This window comes from Lepisosteus oculatus, chromosome 13 (genome assembly GCF_040954835.1).
Source record: "Lepisosteus oculatus isolate fLepOcu1 chromosome 13, fLepOcu1.hap2, whole genome shotgun sequence".
Classification (NCBI taxonomy): Eukaryota; Metazoa; Chordata; class Actinopteri; order Semionotiformes; family Lepisosteidae; genus Lepisosteus; species Lepisosteus oculatus.
The window spans coordinates 20,648,036-20,670,911 of NC_090708.1; the positions used below are offsets into that span (position 1 = coordinate 20,648,036).

The window sequence follows — 22,876 nt, forward strand, 5'->3', positions numbered from 1 at the left end:
CTGCAAAAATGACAATGACATACAGTATGACATCATGTGGCAACATATTACAAATATTTCTTTTGGTTTAAAAAATCCTCAGCTCCAGTCTAGGGTGTATCCTGCCTTGCACCTGCTGTCTACCAGGATAGGCTCTGACTCCCCCGCAACCCTGAATTGGATAAAACAGGTAGAATACAGATTACAGAAATCTGCAGTACCAGCATGATGGTTTACAATATGAAAACATCAGATAAGGGATTCCATCCCGGTACATTTTGAATAGCAATCAGAAACCAAAAGGCAGTTTTCTAGAAATGAGTTTTGTTTCTATTTAGTTTAAATACGTTTATTTTAACATGGAGATATTAGTTTAAAATAACTACAGTGATGCTGAAAAATAGGTATTTCTCTCTGGACATTGTCATTGATGCTGTTAGAGATCATGTTGGGAATCACTCTAGACTTTTTCAGATTGACTTCAAGCGGCATGGCTCATCACTGAGGGTAACCTATGAAAAACAGCGTTATCCCTACCGGGGCCTAATTAAGACTGTTTCTGCATTCAGACTCATAGGCAGAGTGATTCTATCATGCGCTGATTAAAACAGCCTTGCAAAAGGAAATGAAAATTATGTATCTAGGAGTTTAAGTAAACCTTTGATTTACTCAGTGGAATCATTAGCCTTGGGGATAAAAAACTGAAACATATTGAGTTTTCCGTGCTGGGTTACCCTTCCCCCATTAAATGAAGAGATCATTTCAAATCGTTGGAAAAAATCTAAAATTTCACTATAAGGAGCCAAGAGTGTAACTACAATATTGCCAAACTTCTGAGACTTTACTTCCTGGGAGGTAAGTCGAACTTTCAAGGATGGTATTGTAATTATTATCCAGAGCTTTATTTTAGATGTGTGTACAATCAAATATGAAAATAAAATGTGGTTTTGTCTATGACGCATAACAAAAACATTCTTTGGGAAAATATGACGTGAAACCTCTCTGCTCTTAATGAACTCTTGGCCTTGTGCTAAAGCCAGAAAATACTGAGTAAGAATTTAAACAATCAGGTACCAAAGCGAAGGGGTATTCAACAATAGGACACCCTTCGGTTCTCAGGATTTATGTCCAGTATTGTTTTATTACATCTATCCATTTTCTAACCACTGTTACAATTCAGGGTCACAGGGGAGCCGGAGCCTATCAGAGCAAGCAAAGAGCTCAAGGCAGGATACAACCTGGGTGAGACACCAGTATATGGGCAGATAGACTCAAATCAGAGCCAATTTTCCCAGAAGCTAATTAACCTGTCACTATGTGTTTGGACTGTGGGAAGAGACTGGAGCACCTAGAGGAAACATACAAACTCCACACAGCTAGAACTCCAGGATTTGAACCCAGTAGAGTTATCATTGCATAAGTCAAAACCATTTGCTCTGTTAAATCAAAATTAATTTTGGTACACCTTCAAAAGCCTCCTAAGTTTTCCTTCTTTGTGCAATTATTGTGGTTCACGTGATTTCAGAATAAGAATAAGAACACCATTGTTGAGGCCTCTCAGTCATGTAGGCCATGGAGCTTTCAAAACAACTCAATGATAAAGCTATATAAAGGCACAGTGTTTAAAAAAACATTTCAAAGACTCCTAATACATTTTGGAGTATTGTCAAGTTGATAATTAAGAAGTAGAAGGCACCCAGACCCTGCCTAGATTGGGCTGTCCTTCCAAATTTTGAAGCCTGGCAAAAAAAAATCATTAGAGATGCCACTGTGAGGCTAAAAGATACAGTAGAACATGTAAATGGGTCAAAAATATCCCAGTCAACACAGAGAACGCCCTTATGTGTTACTAAAACAAAACATGTCAGATCGCATGTGGGGTTTGCAACAAAGCACCTGAGTAATCCTACACGCGTATTGCAAGAGTTTGTGATCAGACAAGACAAAAATGGAACAAACTTTTTACCTAAATGCAAAGTATAAAATCTTACACAAACTAAACATAATACATTACTCAGTCCTCACCATCCCTTCTGTCAAGCATAGTGGTGGCTGCATTATGTTATAGTCATGTTTCTCATCAGCAGGGACTTGGAAACTTAGATGGAACATAGATGGATCAAAGAACTGGCAAACCTTAGTGGAAAACCTGCTTCAGACTTCAAACTGGGATAAAACCATAGGGCCAAAGCTACACTTGAATAAGAAAGTGAATGTCCTTGAGTGGCCCAGTCAAATTCCTGACCTGAATCTTACAGAGAATGTAGAAGGACTTGAAAACTACTGTTCACAACCAGCCGCTATGTAACCTGAGAGTGCATCAGTAAATCTGTCAAGAAGAATGGGCAAAAATGACATTAAGCTGGTATGTAAAATTGATATAGATCCAAAAAGACTTGTAGCTGAAATTTCTGCCAATGGTACATCCCCAATATATTGAGTTCACAGATCTGATTAATTATACAATCAGCATACTGTGTTTAATTTTTTTTTGTCATAAGCTTTTACTGGCATTTTCTGTTCCTCATCTTATCCAAGTCTTTGGTCTGAGGATGCAGGGTTTGAATAAAATATTATGTTTAAAAAATACGTATGCACCATTTTGTAAATAAAATGAAAAGCAATGCATACTTTTGCAAAGCCCTGCAATAAATTATGCCTATGCTTATTTCAGAAAGATTTTTATATAGCTTCTCACAGTTTTATATACAGATCTTAAAAAGTTCTAGATAAATCTTTCTGACCACTGCAGCACACAGAGCAGAGGGAGGTACGGAGAGTGTGGACATTGACATTAGTCATTTTAAGGACATCTCCTTCAGTGGTGTTATAGTGAGGTGTGATTCAGTATCCTGATGAATGAGGATCAAAAGGAGACATAATGAATTCGGGCACCTGTATTAGAATATTTATGATCTCCTGCCATCTAGATAGCTCTTATTCACAAACTCAGTAAAAGTGGGCTGGGCTAAGTTAAATGTCACATATCGAATAAGGTGATTGCAAGGCAGAATTAGCTTGTTAACTTACCTAAGAGAGTTAGGAGACATTGTTTCTGTTGTAGGGAAATGTAATAAACAACAGCTGTAACACAAATGCTCTGTATTTTCTGCTCTCTGAAGAAGAACTGATACAGTATGAGATGAATAATTCATACAGTATGCATTAGCCTACTATTAATAGAATCTGGGTCTTTTCCTCCTAAGGCTATATCTTGTTTTTAACTTCTTCAGTGAAAGAGCTGCTTCAGAATTGCTTGACTTGTCTTTTGGTGATTAATTAAGGAGATCCCTTAGAGGGTGAGAACTTTTCTCTTAATTAAACTATTTACCCTCTAAAAGCTAACCTTCATGACCTTTTAAACAATCATATCCCCAGTGACCTCATAGATCAGTTGGAAGAACGGAGGGCAGGGTTTTATTTTATCTTTTCTATCTAAGCTGTTGTCCAAAATCTAGTTCATGCAGTGAAGTCAGGGTAATAATGTCTAAGCATCTGTTATCACAGAGAGATACTGTAACACTGAATTACAATTGCCTTCAAGATATACGTTTTTTCTAAGGCTTTCCATGTTGTTATTCTTGCTCTGACTTGTTTAATCTTTAGTTCAGACAGTGGATATCTTTTGCTGTTTCCCCCTGTAGAATTTTAGCCCATTTGTATTTCAGAACTAACCTTCTTTCCCTCTCTCACAACAGTTCTATTAAAAAAGTTTACTGAGATGCCTTAGTAAAACTGCAAACCTGCAGCATTGACATTAATAAGACTAATTATATATATACCAGTGGATCTGGATCTCATCTAGACACTGGTTTTAACCCTTACATAAAAATATGTGAAGATTATATTAAAAAGTTTATATCTCTCCATTCTGTGTATTTTATTGAATCACACTCTATACAAAATTTGAAATGTCTTAACCATCCATGTACTGTATATATATATTATATACACACATATACAGTACAGTCAAATTTTCCCTTTCCTCTTGCATTGTAAGAGACTGTTACAGTAACATCACTTCTCGGGAATCCCAATATCATGTACGTGTCAGCAGTGCTTTGGGGCGTCAGAAATCTCTACTGCTTGTGTGAGCTGTGTGGCTTGAGCACTGAGAGATGGCTAATTGAATCCCATGTCCTATCTCACACACACACACTACTAATGTTGATTCATTATTTGAATGGTGAAGGGTTTCTGTTTTTTTTGCTGCTGTTTGCACTGAGAGAATCAATTCCACATCCCCTCTGAGCTAGGCAATGATATCAATTGGTTAGAGTGGAAAATTCAGTTTTCCACCAGCACGTTTGCAAAGAATGCTAGAAACCTCCCTTGTTGTTTGTGATCACCCTGACTTTTGGTTGTGTTGTACATGAGTTGGGAAGGATGCAGCCAGCCATAGTGCTGTTAAAGAAGGAAGAAGAGAATGTCTTCCATTGTTCATCATTTATTTGTTATTATCTCCTCCTGGACAGTTTCAATAAGGTCTAACATTTTCAATAACATGCCAACAGAAGCAGATGACAGCAGATCCTTTGTAAGGCTGGTGATTTGGCCTCCATGACACAACTCCACTGTCACATTCTCATCCCGGAAGAAAATGATGGTTACCTGAGCAGCAAAAGGATGTGCATTGAATATCTCAGTTACCATTCTGGTTTGATGTATGAAAAAAGGTGACTAACCACATCAAAATGAGCTCACAGGAAGGGCAGCAGGTGAGGTCCCAGGACTTGAGCAGTGTAGTGCTCTGTAGACAGTTTCCATCATCCAACATTCTTTCATGTCATTAACGTGTAAACAGTGTTGCACATTTTTTTCCTGTGTAAATAGTGCAGAACAATGTAGCTTGGGGCTGTTGTATGCTGCTGTTTCATCAGGAAAAAAAAATTAAGGATTTTTAATATACGATGCCAGTTACCATGACAAATATGAACTACAAAAATCATAGTGTTACTGTAAGTGTGAATTATATCACTTTCCAAAAATGCCTAAAATAAGCATAGAAATGCAATTATACCCCCCCCCAAAAAAAAAGTACAGTAATCCAAGCCATGGAGTTTGAGATATTTTTAAAAAATCATGTATGAAAAGATAATAAAATAATTTCCTGACTTCTAACATAGTGCATTCATTTTGTATGTTTTGGGTTGTATAAACTAAGGACTGTGAAACATACAAAATCCATATCAGTTTTGAAATTTACACGGTTCCATGTCCTAAATCATTCCTCTCAAGACAGTGGGATTATACAGTACATGCGTATAATAATATTATATATATAATGAAAAACCACTCCAACCCTTTACAAAATGCTTCATCATTCTAACTATTGAATATCAAAGTATTATTTTGACAGTAGAGGCAAAGGATGTTATTACGGAGGATGAAGACTAGTTTGGATTAAGTCAAATCCAAACAGAAACGGAAGGACTCTTATTAAGAGGCTTGCAAGCTCCAATGGCTTCAGAGTTGTCTGGAAATCAACAGAACACTGGTTGCCTGGTGCAGCTGTGGTTGCCATGGGGATGGAATCATACGAGTATTCCATCTGCTGAAGAAGAGAAAGCTTGGGATACAGTCTCTGGTCTGAAATGTAAATGCAGTAAACAAATGAATCATCTGCTTATGGAGGGGGCTTTAAAGGAAGCAGTTCTTCGGGGTGGGGGGTGGGTGGGATTACGGACATAAAATGATTTCACAGACCGTCAAAAATGCAATGTTAGGAGGTGAAGAATTATTTAAGTCGAGCCTCATTCCTACACTGGCTAAATTAAGTATGAAATAAGGAAATGAATATGATGAATAATAACAGTTAGCCTTTTAAAAGATTGTATTAAAGACATTTTAATTGCATGGCTTTCATATTTTATGCAGCATTGCCCCTGAAGTGGTATATTTGTGAGATAACAGCAAAGCCACCTTTAGAATGAAAAAAAAACAGACATGGTGTATAAGTCATCCTCTGTCTAATCTGGCTTTTTTGGAGAGAATATCTTTAGCTCATGACTCATTATATGCTACTTAGTATCTTGCGCTACTTAATATAGACAGATTAATGTGTCACAGGAATCACACCAAATTAAAATAATTTGTCATGTGCCATAGCACTGGAAAAGTGTTAATATAATCCTGAAATGTCAACGAAGCACTTAGGATGTGTCCTCATTTTTTTTCTGCAGAAGCAAAAACGCACAGCTTGGTGCAGATCAGAAGGAATGTCGAAGGCATGGCTCTATGTCATTGTATTGCTAAAACTCAGGACAACTTGTATGAGGTCTGAAAGAACTTGTCACAACTAACAGAAAATGGCTTTCACAACAGTGCATACAAGTGCAGTGATTACTTGGTTGCAGGCTTAAAAGTAGTTCTTAATATAATGCTTTAGATAAAGTGGAATAAGAATAGTAAGAAAATGGTTCCTTAGGATCAAAAACTGTTTGGAAAAGATTTCAGGATTAACACCTATCAACCAAATAAGAAAGATGGCCTCTTTTCATTTCACAGGGTTTTATGTTCAGACATCTACGACTATATGGAAAAAAGTACCTAATTTCAAACCCAAAATTTCTGTTCTTGTTAATTTATACTACCCTTGAGTACTTGTTTCATACCTGAGCCTGAGGTGCATTCAATTGGGTGGTGTCTGTCTGCATCTTTTTGTATATGACATCTTTTCTCAATAATTTTGTTTTCTAACAGAATAACAAGAAGGCGAAGAACTATAATTCTACAGTATCATATGTGAAGCTATAATATTTTGTAAGCTTGTATATGCTCAAGCTCCTGGACTTTTTATTTCTTTTTAATAACTCCCACGCAACTACTGGCTTTTAATGATGTGTCAAAAATTAAAACTAGATGGCTTTAATCACTCCCCAGAGGTCTCTGGGACCAACTCTTAAAAAAACAGATGAATAGCGTTGAACAGCAAAAATGTCCTGTTGAGACCTATAACCATAGGTTTTGCCTACGTTATTTAATCAAGGTATCTCCAATTTAGAAATTCGCATTTTTTATATTTATATTAAGAGAAAGTATGAGCTGTTGCAGAGGTAACATGTTTTGCAAATTATTTTAAAATTATTTGAATCTTTGGAAAATGTGGACAGCGGTGAGTACATTTGTGATACTGATTTCTAAAAATAAGTTATTGAACGCCGTCATTAAAGTATTTTTTAAATACATTAAAGTATCTGTTTGTGGCATATTGCTTTTAGTGTGCCTTAAGTCATGCTTCAATAACACATTTCTGTTTTATTGATTGTTTAGAGCTCTTTACCTTTTCCTTATTGGTCAAAAGCAATTGGGGACTTGTGTCTTTTTTGTGTCTCAGGCAAACCAATTGAAAGCAGACAGTTGATTGACAGACACAGGCAGGCAGCTTGCCAAACTAAATCAGTAAGAAGATTCTCTCTTACAGTATTAGATTAGACAAAAAGCATGTGTTATCTAGGGAATACAATCTAAAACAATTCAATTGTTTCAGACGAAATGAATGTTAACACTGATGTTTGGAAGTGAAATATATTTTTGTTTAAAAATTAACCTACCTATACATCTCTTCTTTTCAACAGCATATTATTTTTATTCTGGGTCCTTCGTATTGTTGGAGTCTCATGGTTTTAAAATACAATGCATCTACATAAATGTTTTTAGGTATGCATACAATAAGAAGATGCTACAATTACCATACGTGAATAGTGTACACTGAATGCCACAACCAATAAATATACAGGCTCAAAACTCTGTCATGAACCATACAACAGATACTTAATACAGAAAACAGCTTGAGTCTAAAATCTGAATTTTATCATTGACAGATACATCTAAAAATATGTCCAGTTACAAGCTAAGTGCAGTATATCATTTTTGTGATAATTGTGAGTGGTTGCATTTCACGTTCGTGTTATAATCCTAAAATTGCTGTATTAATATTTTCTAAGTAGACCCGAAGCCTTTATGGGAAATCATCAGATGTAATCCTTATTATTTAATTTCTCTTTCTGAAAAAAAGACATTTCAATTAATTATCAATGCACTGTTTATTAGCAAGAGCAAGATCTGCTCTATGAAGCACCAATGCCCAGGAGAAACCCTTATTCTCAGTACAAAGAGATGAAGTACTTATAGTAGGACTTAAACTCACATAAAACCTATTTTTTGCTCCACAAGATCTATTCCATGAAAGCATCCATTTGCTATGGAAATTTTGCTAAATATGCCTCTCGTAGAGTAGAAACCAGTATCCAAATAGCTTTTTGTCCCTATAATTGATCTGGGTTAAGATTAAGACCATGTGATACTGGCATAGCATTGTCAGATATAATCATCCCATTGGGCTTTAATCCAGGGAATTATGAATTAATTAGGCCTTTTCAGGGTTGTGTTCTTTAAAAACATCTGTTTTTTTCAGGTTAGGAGCATTCAGATTTGGCCAGAGTTTGTTACACCTGTTTTCTTTTGTTTTGACCATCATGTCTATCTAGCAAATTACTCCCTTAAGCGGTACACAGAGAAAACACTAGTTATGTACTTTTAAACACATGTGGAAAATGGCTTTCTCTGCTTTAAATCTCAGTACTATCGTCTACAGAGGTTTCTTAGTACTGTTCATCCTATAAATAACCAGCTGAGAAGGCCTTAATTCTTATTATTACATACTGCTGACATACAATGTATCTGTTACCTTTTGGATGTAAGTAAGGGCATTTTAGACTACTACTGTGGCTACTTTTTAGCCTGTATAAATCCACAGATATATCTTTGAAAAATAAAAAACAGAGGACAGATAAACTTGGTTCCAAAGTTCCAGCATCGTCTATGTGTTCAAACCTGAAAATACAGGCCCAAATAAATCTTAGAACAGAATGACAGCTCGTTAAGTCAATAAAGATGGGCATTGTGGCTTGTTTCATCTTTCACACAGATGTGTCAGAGGCTGTGCTGTTAAACTTAAGGCAAAGATTGTGATATTAAACAAGCAGCCAAAACAAGCGAGCGTGACGTTCTTCATGGGACTCCCTAGGAAGCCATTGCGTGCTCCACTACTGCCTGGCGCCACTACTGCCTGAGGAGAGCACGCACAACACTGGAGATTAAAACTGCAAACAAGTCAACCACCGTGAACAACAGCACCTCCTGGGTACAAACCCCCATCATCCCCTGTCCTTCAACTGCCTCTGTGATGTAACTGGCAGAGATGGAAAAGGCGTCTCAAGTGAACAATCGGAATTCAGGCATGTACCACGCAGGATTATCCATGGAATAGGTCAGTGGCTCTGCACGGAATAACTTAGTGAGCTGCTGTATGCCTGTGATGTCTGATTGTTGCATACTGACAGCGTAAAGTATATTAAATCTTTCTCTTCCTTCTGGGCATAGACACCGAGTTTTAGTGTTCTTCAACTATAGTCCACTTAATTAATTGTATTAATTGATAATGACATTTCTTTACACTGTGATCTTAATAAATACTTTTGAAATGATAGACTTTGCTTTCGAAAACTGAATTTACCAAAGTATGCACAACATGTGTCAAGTGCAGAATGTGTCACATTACATTTGGATGGCAAATTTATAACTAGTTTTGTTGAGGCCAGAAACAAATTCATTTCTCCTGCCTGATACCTGTTGTAGTATAGAACTGCTTTTTCTAAAAACACCTCTTACATTCAGTGATGCAAAGCCAAAACGTTGGCTTTTAAAATCATACACATAAACTCTGCAGTTATGATGAATGAAGAATGTAGAGAAATAAGACACATCATCTGTAATTCATTGTTGATTCTCAGTACCATACTTCTGATACCACGTTGTACACAATATAAAGTAAAATGCAATTCCAAAAAGGATCAGCTCTCGTTTTTCTATGCTGGTCATTATCATCCTTATCTGTATTTATAATTTCTCACTTACCACACAATAAAAAATGACTGTGACTTTTGTATGTAGAATCATTTTGTAATCTCAAAACATATTCTCCTGTTGTACCACATACTGTTTATACCAGTGTCCCTTATACAGACAACAATCAACACAATCACACAGGAATAAGATTAAATGTCAAATGTCTAAATTAGACAACATCAACAACAATAATCACTGGTCATTATAGTCTGGTGACTATATGAAGGAAAGGAAGACAAAAACAGTTAATTAAAGTGTTTTTTAGAGTTTATTACTTATTTTTAATTCAAATTTAACTGTGGAGACACACAGCTTGATCCTGTCCTAAATATGGGCCATTAAGGGGTTAACATTATCCTACCTCTCACCCTAATTGTTTTATGAAATGAATTAATGTAGCACAAGCAGTAATTATTGCAAGAATTTCCAATGCATATGTGCAGTGTCAGTATGTTTAAGGGTCAAATAAGAGCCAAAAAAAACATTACAAACAAGAGACTGATATTCATCCTGTCTTGTTCATTATCAGTAGCTAGATTCAGTAGTCATGTGACCAAGCCACTTGTTCCATGCTCCCACATCCCTTTGTGTAGAACAGTGCCTCCTCTTCTCCTGTCCTTTCCCATAACAGTTTCTTTAATACTTATAGTAACTATTCTTTGCCTTTGTATGGTGATTTTCATCTAAAATGACTCCAAAGCACTTCAGACCCATTTAATCTACCACTGAAGTGCAGGATCAAACAGGATGTTATCTGATAGCCACTCTACGCCAGTAGCATGCTATACTGCAGTTACTTCACTAATCAAACTGAAGTGGAAATTGTAGATTGTCTACAATTAGTTCTCAGGTAATATGTTAATGTGTTTGCACACCTTTATATTTCTTAGAAAACCAGAACAGAAATTTACATAAGATACCACTGTTCGAAAACCTAGTTTTATTAGTTTTTTGCATAATCTCAACCACAAGTAGTCAGGATCATAATTTAGTATTCCAACCCTAGCATTGGTACATCGGTTAAGCATTGCTAATCCAGAGGAAGCAAGGCCACACACTGACTGATCTTTCAGCACCACATCCCTGGGGACCTCATGCTCATACATTTTTAACTGCTGTACATTTTTGGGAAGCTTAAAATATCTTCCAAAACCAGAGACATGGTAAAAAAAAATCTCTCATACTTTTGCGATATCTCAAGAGGAAAGTCCGTTCTGAAAGCAGAGTCGAAGCAGCCTCTGTAAAATGCAACAGCTGCTTTAGAGATTTTTTTTTCCAGAACCATTGGGCTGCTTCTCAGATATTCTTTAGTGAGCAGAGCAGTGATAAGAATTGCTCCTAATTTATTTCAAAAGTAGCACTCAAAGCATCATACGGTGATAGAATTATTCAAAAATACGTTACATTCTCTACAGAGATTAAAAAGCAAATCCCAAACATCTTGCAGAGCACACTTTGCAGTCAAAAGGATTCTCTTCTCCATAACAGTATCTGACAAGACGCAAATGCTGCATCTGCGCATTTTGGAGAAACGAAGACGGAAAATAATAGCACCTATCCAAGTAAAAATAACTTTATTAATATTATGTAAGATGCTTATTCAGCAAACATGACTCACAAGTGCTTGATGTAACCATTCAGTTAGGAGGCATTGTGCTGTTTTATGTGCCACATCTTTTATAATGCCCCCATTGTTCAGCCTTTAAATGACACCTGCCTGATATTAATGGAGAACATCAGTTATACCATTGTCTAGTACTGCCATCTGTCCATAAATCTGCTGCCAGCAACAATGTTGCTCTTACTGTGGATTAGGTTACAGCTTCTCACTGGCTAACCTACAGACACCCAGAGCTCCATCAGCGTCTCCCCTCAGGCCCCCACCGCACTGAGGATGCTTCAGAGGTACAGTTCATCCCTGACTGGGACTGTTCTGTCACCAGATGCAGTATTGTACCACGCAACAGTCAGGACAAGCTTGGCTGTAGCTTGTCTTCTCAGATCATTTCACTCTAATACTCAAAAGCTTTCGTGTGGTATTTCTAAAAAACTCATTTTATACTATTGTTTAGGGTCATACATGGAGAACATATTATTAACATGGGGCCCATTTGCTCGATGTTGGTCCATGAATTCATCCTTGTGTTCCTCCTTCTGCAGGAGCGCAGAACACAAGGTCCAGTCCATAACAGGGCACACACAGAATTTAGAAACTAATTAAGCTAGACTACACGCCTTTGAGTAGTGGACAGAGATTGTAATGCAGAGCACAACCCAACATGATTGAGGAGAGCATGCAAACTTCACGCAGAAGGAGCTCCAGTTCAGAATTATTTCCAGGCTTCAAGTAGCGTGAACTGCCATGCTTGTGCTACTAATGTAAATGCCAGCAGTGGCTACAGAAGAAATGTATTGGTTGCCTCTTATTATGTATAAAGTTTAGATTTCAACAGCATACATTAAGTGAGCATTTTACACTGTGTGTAATTCTGTAAGGTCCACACTGTGTTACCATGACACAGTGAACATGCTATAATATCAAGGGATTTATCCCCACCTGGTGTCATACCCAAAACATTTTCTTCTAATTAAGAAACCTAACCAGCAATCATCGTCCACTCCTCCCCCAACAAAGCTCAATCATAAACATTTCTCTACCAAACTCTCTCACACACCATTTTGTATCAATAAACACATGTGAACATCCACAAATTACATTTGATTAATCAAACAATTAGTGTTCCTAGTGCAGCTATGTACTGCACAACCCAGAGTCTTTGAGGCCTGTTTTGACAGATCAGGTGGAAGATGCATAGTAATTAATTATTTTGCAGAACAACCTGCCACAGTAATCTGCTTTGTTTCACTCCTGTCATGCTCTTTATCAACTACTATATTCTTCCTCTTGGATTTTTCCTTTGGAGTGGGTTTGCCATTCATCTGGCAACTGGCAACTTGACATTTACAATAAAGACTCCGAAACGTTCTCCTACCCCAATGCGCCAAGGACCTCCTTGATTCAGAAGAATTCCAAACCACTTGAGGTATTGGCATCGAAGATGAAGATCAGGAGGCCACCAGTTGTTTGAGACTGGCCTGGAAGATCCAGTGAGCGTTTGATATTCTGCTCCATGACTATTAGATTCTCCTCGACTATGCAGCATTCAGTATGCAGACCAAGAGCTACATTACCTGGACCTGTGGCTTGGCTGCTGAAGGTGAAGGAACTCTGAGAAAACAGATGGCCAGAAAATCAGTGCACATTATTCAGCCAGATCCCACCACCTAAAACCTGTTGTCTTTTTTTCTAAGGGAAGGCGATAGGTGACCCAGCGCTGATTCAGGTTCTATCTCAGTCGAGCTGCATTAACAGCAGAGCTATAAAAAGAAAACAACCTCAGGGAACTTCTGGCCTTGTAGCTTTTCTGTGGGAGCAGGTACATGGATACATTAACATCACAGAACTGAATATTGCTGATTGTAGAACAGCTACCAGGATGTGTTTGTCTTTTCAGAGAATTCAGAAAAAAAGGCTGGATTGGAAATAAATAAGCAAGCATGTAATTGCAGCACAGAAGTAGGGAATTTAGTTCCTAATAGTCTATCACTCTGAAAATGGCTCAGTAAATGAAATGGGCATGATGGCACTGTACCACTTTGATACAGAAGGTTTCGACATTAGTTATTCAAAAATGAAAAAAATCATTTCCGCAGTCTGTACAGTACCTGCAGACAGAATAGGAGGGGACAATCACGCAAAAACAACAAACTCATTAATCTTTCTCCATGCGTGCCCCTGGGGCTGTCTATATCCTTCGCTCCCCAACACTATGAAGGAGAATGTTTCTTCTAAAAATAGCAATAGAGATAATGCAGCGTTTTTTCAAGTTAATCAGTCCATTTTGAGGTGTTCTGAAAATTATGGATATTAGAGGTGTTTCCTTCAGATTTCAAAACTGTTTTGGGGGAAACGTGCCTTTTTTTCTCTTTGTAGATTTGGATCAGTTATTAAAATGACATGTTTTCAGCGTAGAGAGCACGGAAAAATAGTATCTTAGGAAATCCCATCCTGTTTTCATTACTAAAGAGGGTGTTCAGCCAGCTTTAAAGCACATTGAAAACATGGTCCTGAATTACACAATTTTACAGATTTCTCTGTAACGTCGTACTGCGTCATGTACAGGATTTTCAATTTGGATAAGCCAATGTAATTTCATACAGAAAACATGTTTGCGTGCCCTCCTTAAATACCAATATGCTTCCATCTGGACGTTTCGCTGGGAGAGAATTCTAAATTTCAGCCCAATCTGTTTCGGTGCTACATTAGTGTATATGCAAACATACAAGAAAGCCTCGATAATACATTCATGTGACCGACACTCACCAAAAGATTAATCTTAATAGCACTGAGAAAAGGTATTTAATTTTTAGTGCCTAATGTTATGGACATGAGACTTTTTTGTCCAAGTTACTTTTGCAACAGTTTAACCGGGTCGCAGCACAGCCGAGAGACAAATGTATAATCACATTTAAAAAAATAAAACGCAGTGAAGAGGTGAGTGAAGGTCAAACTCTACGACAGTAGTGTTTGTTAAAGGCAACTACGTTCATGTTTGAAACACATATCGTACATTAACTGCGTTATTAAAAATGTAAACTTTAGAATAAAAAAAAACATTTCGTATCGTAGTTACGCCAGATTTTGAGACATTATTTTACAACCTTCTGGCTTAAAAACAGAAACGGTCAAAGGTGCAGAATTGCACCATGACCCGAAAGAAAAACAGTCAGAATAACTTGGATCGTATTTATCAAATCACCTTTTGTTTTTTATTTGTTGCGTGCATAAACATGTAGACGACCTTTAAACCACGTAAGCGTGCTTCGTAATCTGTCGTTAATGCGTACTTTCACACAGTGAACAGTGAAAGGTTATATTTACTGTATATAGCTGTAGAAACTGAATGACAGCGCCATCTGTAGGAAGCTGACAGTAATAATAATAATAATAATAATAATTGCTTACACTTATATAGCGCTTTTTCTGGACACTCCACTCAAAGCACTTTACAGGTAATGGGGACTCCCCTCCACCACCACCAATGTGCAGCATCCACCTGGATGATGCGACAGCAGCCATAGTGCGCCAGAACGCTCACCACACATCAGCTATCAGTGGGGAGGAGAGCAGAGTAATGTAGCCAATTCATAGAAGGCTACAGTATGCATTTAGAAGTTGTAATTTCGTAAAAACACCAAAATAAAGAAATTATTTATTCGATACTTTAATTTAAAACAATAATACTTTTGTACTTTAAAACGATACTTCAATTGCCTGTCCATTGATAGCTCTGTATTAAAGTATGTGGAGTGAGTGTATTGCTATTTGTTTATGAAATGTAGTCAAATTCGAAATGTTTCCTAATAATAGTTTTTTTGTAATCTTTAAAACATGTTTAACAATAGTATACATTTAAAGTAAACATTAAAATGCGATTTGAAAAACATGAAATGAAAAAAAAATCAACTTGTTTCCGCCCGGTTTCGAACCGAGGACCTTTCGCGTGTTAGGCGAACGTGATAACCACTACACTACGGAAACTAAGCTGTAGCACCACTTGCACGGAGCGTTCTTATCCTGCATCTTATCCGTTTTCTTGTTTCTTGTTTCCGGATCATAATGTTAATATATGTATAACTGTGAGACTACAGCTATTCTTGGCTTCTTGGTGAAATTACTGAATACTTTACTGAATTACTGAATACTGAATACTTTATTTTTAAAACTTCAACATGACGTAGTCGGTGATATATTGATTACATTGATGTATACAGATACATGAATGTCCTTCTATTATAGCCTTAATTATGTTGTGTAACAAATTCACTCTTACAAATACAAAGCACGGGCGGCTGCCCAAAGCTTTCACTTCTAATAACCCGCCGGTTGCACACGCTTACTGACTGGCCATGTGGAGGGAAAAGTCATGCAGTGTAATGTATGACATAATATCGATGGCTGTTACTTCATAATCACCACGTGGCTAAGGCAACACGCGGTGAATTTCTGCAGACTGGAGTGGATGCACCGAGCAAATAGTTATCCTCCAACTACTAGCATGGACAGCTCTTCTATTTTCAATTATACCTTATTTCTTTTTCCCGATTAATAATCAATCCGTGATCCAAAATGGACGATCTGCCACCAGCTACAGTTATCGATAACGGATCGGGGCAAATCAAAATTGGTATCTCTGGGGAGAGGGAACCCAGGTTTATATACGAAAACATAATTGGAAGCCCTAAGGCTACATCTGCTACCCAAGTTCCAGATCTGAAAGACTTTTATATTGGAAAAGAAGCATGGGACAAAAGAGACAACTTGACCATTCAGTACCCAGTGGAGAACGGCACTGTGGTCTCCTGGGACAACATGGAGATGGTGTGGAAGAATATCTACCGCAGTGATCTGAAGTGCGACTCCAGCGAGATGGCGGTTTTGATGACTGAATGCCCAGGCAGCCCTGCCGCGCAGAGAGAAAAGATGTGCGCGTTGATGTTTGAGGAGTTCAATGTGCCGGCCTTCTACGTGGCCGTCCAAGCTGTTCTCGCCCTTTTTTCCACCGGCCGCATAACCGGCTGCGTCCTGGACATCGGGGACGGGGTGTCCCACGCGGTGCCAGTTTACGAGGGGTACTGTCTCCCCCATGCAGCCCTGAGACTGGACCTGGCCGGCAGAGACATCACAGAGTATCTGGCAAGTCTGCTCAAGGACAACGGGGTGTCCTTTGCGGGCGCCGCGGAGGAGGATATCGCCGGAGACATCAAGGAGAAGGTCTGCTATGTGGCTCTGGACTCACAGCTCGAGTTGGCCAAGCCAACAGATGAAGCGGAGAAATACTTCAGGCTCCCAGATGGGCAAGTGGTAACAGTGCACACTGAGAGATTCAGAGCGCCAGAGATACTCTTCCGACCCGAAGATGTTGGCATGGAGGCGCCCGGGGTGGACAGGCTGTTATTCAAAACTGTTATGAAGAGCGACGTCGACCTGAGGAGCACCCTGCTAGAGAATATCGTCCTCTCCGGCGGCTCCAGTCTTTTCCCCGGCATGGAGAGGAGGATAAAAAAGGAAATAAGCACCCTCGCTCAGCCCGGGACGGCAGTCAAAGTCTTCGCTCCCCCAGAAAGGAAAATATCCACTTGGCTGGGCGGGTCAGTGCTGTCCTCGCTTTCGGCCTTCAGGGAGATGTGCATCACGCCCGCAGAATATGAAGAAGTTGGGCCCAATATAGTGCACCAAAAGTGCTTCTGAAGCCGAGTGCAACGAGCATTGTTTTGGCCAATAAAAATGTGGAGATCTGCATAAACTACCTTCTATTTTACATTGGTACTCAGACACAATTAGGAAAAACAGTAAGGTGATATTCAGTCCTGTAACCAGCTTTAAATATTTGAAATTAAAAGACGTTTCCTTTTAAAAGTAATTGGAATAAAAAACTCGATTCTAAACCTAAAATGAAGTATACGAGGGAGCACTTGATACAGTCTTCCAAAATGACGCGTTCCTTTATAGATATTTAAGCTTTTTAAAATGAATTTTCAGCTTTAAAACAATAGAAACATGGAATTGATGGTTTCCATGTTTATTTGACGTGTTTGTTTTTAAATAATCTGTTTTCTTCGGTTTCGTGACCATAATTTCGAATTTTGTTGAATGACCCTCTTATACTACGTGAATACCACTGTACACTGTCGAAATCTATGAGAGTTGCGGATCTTTAATGTATTTTACGGTAAAGTTAGAAGGGCAAACTAATGGGCGTGCCTTAGTGTGACGTCACATAATTGTATAAAAGCGTGGCTCTCGCGGCGCAAGTTGAATAGGTCAGCAGTCATTTCTAACCCTAATTATTTGTGTGCAGCCTCTCCGTAGTTTGCTGTTTTGCTGGCTTTCAGTAAACTAGAGGATGTTGGATATCGAGGCCGTTTTTCTTTAAAAAAGTCTAGATTGTGCTGACCATTCGCTCATGCCCTTGGGTGGTAGTGTCTTTCTATGGCCGTGGTCAGCTCACGCTGCCTCGAAGAGTTCGTCTCTGTGCCGGACACTGCTCCCGGGGAAATTGCCGAGCAGGACTTGAGCAGAGTAAAATTGAGCAGTGAGGAAGCTTTTGCGTTTCCCAGAGTCTTGGGATCCGCGAGCAATGATCTGCTCAGACAAATTACACGAAAATGGAAGGTAACGGCTTGTGAAGCAGGAGTTTCTGTTGCCGTTCTTGTATGTTTATTTTATTCGTCGGTTTGGTAAGCTACGGGGTATAAAAAGCTTGGTTCACTTCTTTATTTCTTTAATGTTTCCGTGTTAACGATCTTGGAAAGGTTGTAGGTGATATTCCCTTTCAAGCGGCCATTTTGGACTTTGATATGCGTGGGAAATGCGCTCTTCTACTAACCATAGCTGTGTGAGCCAAACGTTTCTAATACTTTAATCTGCTTTCTCACCGACACGTGTCTTTGCAGTCAGACTCCACCTGCAGTCATGCATCCTTTTAAACCAGCATTCAGGATGCACGCTGTACAGGTTTCGCTTCTATTTCGTGTATAATCGCGATTGTTTCGTACAGTGTATTGAACAGCGGCAATGCATACTTTAATATGCATCGGAGTTCGTTCAAATAGTTTGAAGGATTTTTATTTTATTACGCTGTGGTAATTCTAACATTTGTAACCTTATGCCTTGTACCTTCTGTAGTGACTCGAAGCACCGGTAACCTGGTATCTATAAAGGTGTTTGCGTTTAAAACGCATCTTTTTATTAACGGTATGTCTTTGTAATTCTGACAAAGCGCGTAGACTGTCGGCAGCTACAAATGATCAAAACTTGGTTTTTAGGCAAGAGACGATGAGGGGGGCTGCGTGGAAAAGAAAACTTCAAAATCTGTTGTGGCTATAAAGCGAGCTCAGCCACGAGAAACTGACGTTTTCATCCTCTCATGCTGATGTGTCTTAACTTAATTTGAAATAAAGGCCTGTTGATCACTTCACCTCTGTAGCTGGACTTTTTTTTTTTTTTCCTGGTCCCCTGAAGATGGGGTAAAGTCACTCATTTGACTTCATTTACATCTCTAGTCCCCTGGGCAGGATGGATATAAAAAATGATTCAATACATTTCATTTTATTGAGATTGATTGAGAGAAACTGGAGGGGGGGGGGTGTTTATTTGGTGCATTAAAATTATTTTAAAATGATCATTTTGAACAGGAGTCAGGCAAATGTTACCCACCTTCCCATAGGTAGTGTGGTGACTTGAACAAAGTTTTTCTTGACTTCCCAGTACCCTGGATGCTTCTGCAGTAGTACTCATAGTTTACCTAAGAAGACAAATCATGTTAAATTGTTTTCTTTTCTCAAGTTAGTGTTTTCAGGTTCCAGGAGGTTTTGCTTCTAAGGGTAAGTGGCAATCTGGATGCATTAATTGTCAGTTTGCATAGTAGTCTTAATTTAAAATGAATATTTTCAGGTAAGTTGAGGAGTTTATTATTAAAGGGCAATTGACAAGCCCAGGCTACAACATTAAATGAGTCCTTGGCTGATTAGATGTTCTGACAGCTCATAAATTATCCCCCCACTCTGTAAGGAAGTTGGCTGTTTTTTTTTTTTACTTTTTAAAGTAATTTAGTCATCCACCTTTTATGCTAATGGAATGGGGTTCTAATGAAGAAATTTATTTTAATAGCAAAACTTAGCTTTAAATGGTGTTTAAAAGGACCCAAAGTGGTAAGCTATTATCTACTTAATGTATGGGGTGAAAAGGAGTTTTGTAGTTGGGAGCTAACTGATCCAGGAATCTCATCCAGCTGTTGACTGAAAGAAGCCAGGGTATCAGCTTCAACATGACTGCTTGGCGTGTTCTTTACTCCCACAACCCTCCACAAAGTGCCTCCTCTCCTTGGTTTTAAATGTGCTTTCACTTGGTTTCTGCTTGTGCCCTCTGATAAGTGTTTCACTATTGATTTGGCAGACGTCCACTGTGTTGCCTTTGTCAATGCCTATGATTTTGAATTTGTTGGATCCTCTCATTGTCATCCTTGGTCAAGATTAATAAAGGTCTTTCAGCCTGTCAGGGGAGGACATTCCCAGAATGCATCTAGATGTTCCACACTGGACCGAGTCCAAAGCAGTGTTTTCCATAATGCAGTCGTCAAAGCTGTATACACATGAAGCTTTTCTAGTGTGTTGTACAATTTTACTATAATTTCTTTGTTTTAATTCTGCACTAAAATTAACTTGAGGAGGATGTGGGAAAAGGTTTTGGTGTACTGTTTTTGTTTCTTGGGAAAGCTGTTTCCCTTGAAGTTGCATTTTCCCCATGAGTGCAACTTAAATGTCACTACTTAAACATAAAGATGCTCATTTTGATATGGGTGGCGAAGTGGTTAGTGTTGCTGCCTGTCAGTTCTGGGGCCCTGGTTCAATTCCTGGGGTGCTTGATGTGTGAACTTTGTATGTTCTCCCCATGTTAGTGTGTTTCTTCTAGGTGCTCCAGTTTCCTCCCACAAGTCCAAAGATATGCTGGAGGCTAATTGGCTTCTGGAAAAGTTAACCTTGTGTGTGTCTGCCCCTGCACTTTGGTAGAATGTCTAGCCTGTGTGGCCGTTGCTTGTCAGGGTAGGCTCCAGCTCCTCTCTGACCCTGCATTGGAAGAAGCAGTTAAAAGGTGGATGGATAAGAGTGTGTATTCCACAATATAGAAGATAAACCCTGCCTGTCTGAGTTACTGTACTGTACACTGTAGATCCTGTACATGCAACTCATAACATTAAAGTATGAAAGAGCTTCCTCAATTCAACACAACAGACAGGGTTGGAAAACCCAGTGTAATTTCATGATGGAAATGAACAAAATCTACACCTCTTACTTTGTAAATTGATGAGCTTTAACTTTTCAGAAGTTAAGTTCTTCTGAAAAGTTAAATTCCTGTCAGAAGGAGAGTTTTGAAGCTGGCTTTCAGCTGGTGATATGTACAGTATATATAATCACTTCTTCAGATGTTGCATAGGAGTAGGCTCCCCATCTGACGTTTCATTTCACCCTGCAGGTTCTGTGTGAGACTGCTGGATTGAATCATTACACTTTTTTTCTGATGTGGATGCTGACATTGTACAGTCCTTAATTGTGCTACCCATTACTTGTGCCTTGTGTATTTTAATTGGAGGATGTAATCTAAAGTGTTTCAGTATGAGCAGCTACTATAGAGGCTCATTAGGCAGCAGGACTGCACTGTGTAACATTACTAAGAGCAGAGGCCTAGTATTCCTGAACACCATTTAAACATTCAATGGTTGTTATACTGTAAAGTGGAGTAGGCTATAAGTATTTTTAGCCTTTTGTCTAAATAGTGATTAATGGTGTTATTGACTGTTTGTCAGTGCACTTTATTGAAAGAAGTGTGCAATCTAAAAGCCAATTGTTACTGATTAACAATCTTTGTTTAGTAGAAAAAATAGTCTTCTTCTCATTATGACTAGTGCTATAAGGTGAATTGCTGCCTGTGTAATTATTTCCCCCAGGATGACTATAAAAATGCTGGAGTATTGTTGCCAGAGCACTGAGTAATCTGTACAAATAGTTATTGGAAAGCCAGACTCCACTTGGTTGTGATTTACTGATTTGTGTTTTTTTTCTCGATGATGTAACCACATATGAGACAGGATCTTCCTGATAAAGTGATGGTACTTAACAGTGTAATAGTGTACTAAAGACAGATTTATTTGAAGGATTTTTACATTGTACTAATTAAAGACGTCAATGATCATGTCTGTTGAGGGAATAAAACATCTTGGTTACAGCTGACCATTTTTTTCTGATCGGTTCAATATGGTTTTCTGTGACTGTGTGTACTGAGAACATAAAGAACATCCGTTACAAACAAGAAGAGGCAATCTAGTACGTCTGATAGCTAGTAGCTAATTGATCCCATGAACTCATCCAGCCGTTTCTTAGAAGAAGCCAGTATATTGGCTTCAACTCCTCGGCTGGGTAGCTCAGGATTCCCCAGTTCTGGTCCTGATATACCCACATACTGTACCTGCTGGCTTTCCTTCCAACTGAAGAATAATAGAACCCATAAGAGGCCTTATAATAGGTTTCATTCGAATGTCTGTCTTTTCAGTTTCTAAACATGTACTGTAGGCGGTTGCCTTTCAGTTATTTTATTTCTTAAGGAACCTAAACTTCAAATAGAAACACTTTCTGCATCCTGCTTGTTCAATTAATGGTGGCACAGTGGTTAGCGTTTCTGTATCGCAGCACTGGGGCTCTGTTCTCAGTTCCCGACCTAGGGTGCCATCTGTTTCTGCCCCACAATGAATTGGCCCTCTGTCCAGGGTGTACCTTACCTTGTGCCCCTAGCTTGCTGAAATAGGAAATAGGCTCTGGCTCCCCCACATCCCTGAATTGGATGAAGTAGTTAGAAGCTGGATGGGTTAATTTAAGTAAAGAGTTCAAGCTGCACTGAAAACCAGCAGGTGTGTATTGGTCCCCAGGACCAAGGATAGAAAACCCTTGCCTTAAAGTATATACAATATTTCAATTAACACAGTATGTTAATTGTACTGAGCCCAAATGTTAATGAGCCAGAATAACCCCTGTCCAAAGCAGAAACCCATGGTAAAAGTGTAGTTCTTCAATTTTACAACTGTTGTATGAAGAAAAGCTTTCTGTGGCACCACATTAGTCCAGAAATGAGGAGCTCCAGTCATTGAGGGACAGAATCTTCCAGGTTTTACATAACATGAACCATTTAGACATCGGGTAAAACAGGTGATTTGTCTTTGTTCAGATAAGGAGCTCCATTAAGTCAAGTTGTGGAAAGGAAGATTACCAGATTACCACACAGGACGGGGATAAAGCAGCAGTTTGGATTTTCCTGTATTGCTGGTAACTCAGCATGGCCTGTGACCTCGTCTCCACACCTCCGATAGAGTTGCAG

The 22,876-nt window shown here is 38.7% G+C and overlaps 1 protein-coding gene, 1 long non-coding RNA gene and 1 other non-coding gene across 3 annotated transcripts; 2 read left to right on the plus strand and 1 right to left on the minus strand.

Annotated features, from left to right (window-relative positions):
• Positions 1-15,417: 15,417 nt before the first annotated feature.
• trnav-aac (transfer RNA valine (anticodon AAC)) lies at positions 15,418-15,490 on the minus strand. The gene has a single exon. It is a non-coding gene; the product is annotated as a tRNA-Val (tRNA).
• Positions 15,491-15,949: 459 nt separating this feature from the next.
• LOC102695354 (uncharacterized) lies at positions 15,950-17,255 on the plus strand. Its single transcript, XM_006637876.3, has one exon. The coding sequence runs from the start codon at positions 16,079-16,081 to the stop codon at positions 17,198-17,200; it is 1,122 nt and encodes a 373-aa protein (XP_006637939.2). The 5' UTR covers positions 15,950-16,078; the 3' UTR covers positions 17,201-17,255.
• Positions 17,256-17,567: 312 nt separating this feature from the next.
• LOC107079192 (uncharacterized) lies at positions 17,568-18,929 on the plus strand. Its single transcript, XR_001480155.2, has 2 exons — positions 17,568-18,124; positions 18,778-18,929. It is a non-coding gene; the product is annotated as an uncharacterized lncRNA (long non-coding RNA).
• Positions 18,930-22,876: the final 3,947 nt, after the last annotated feature.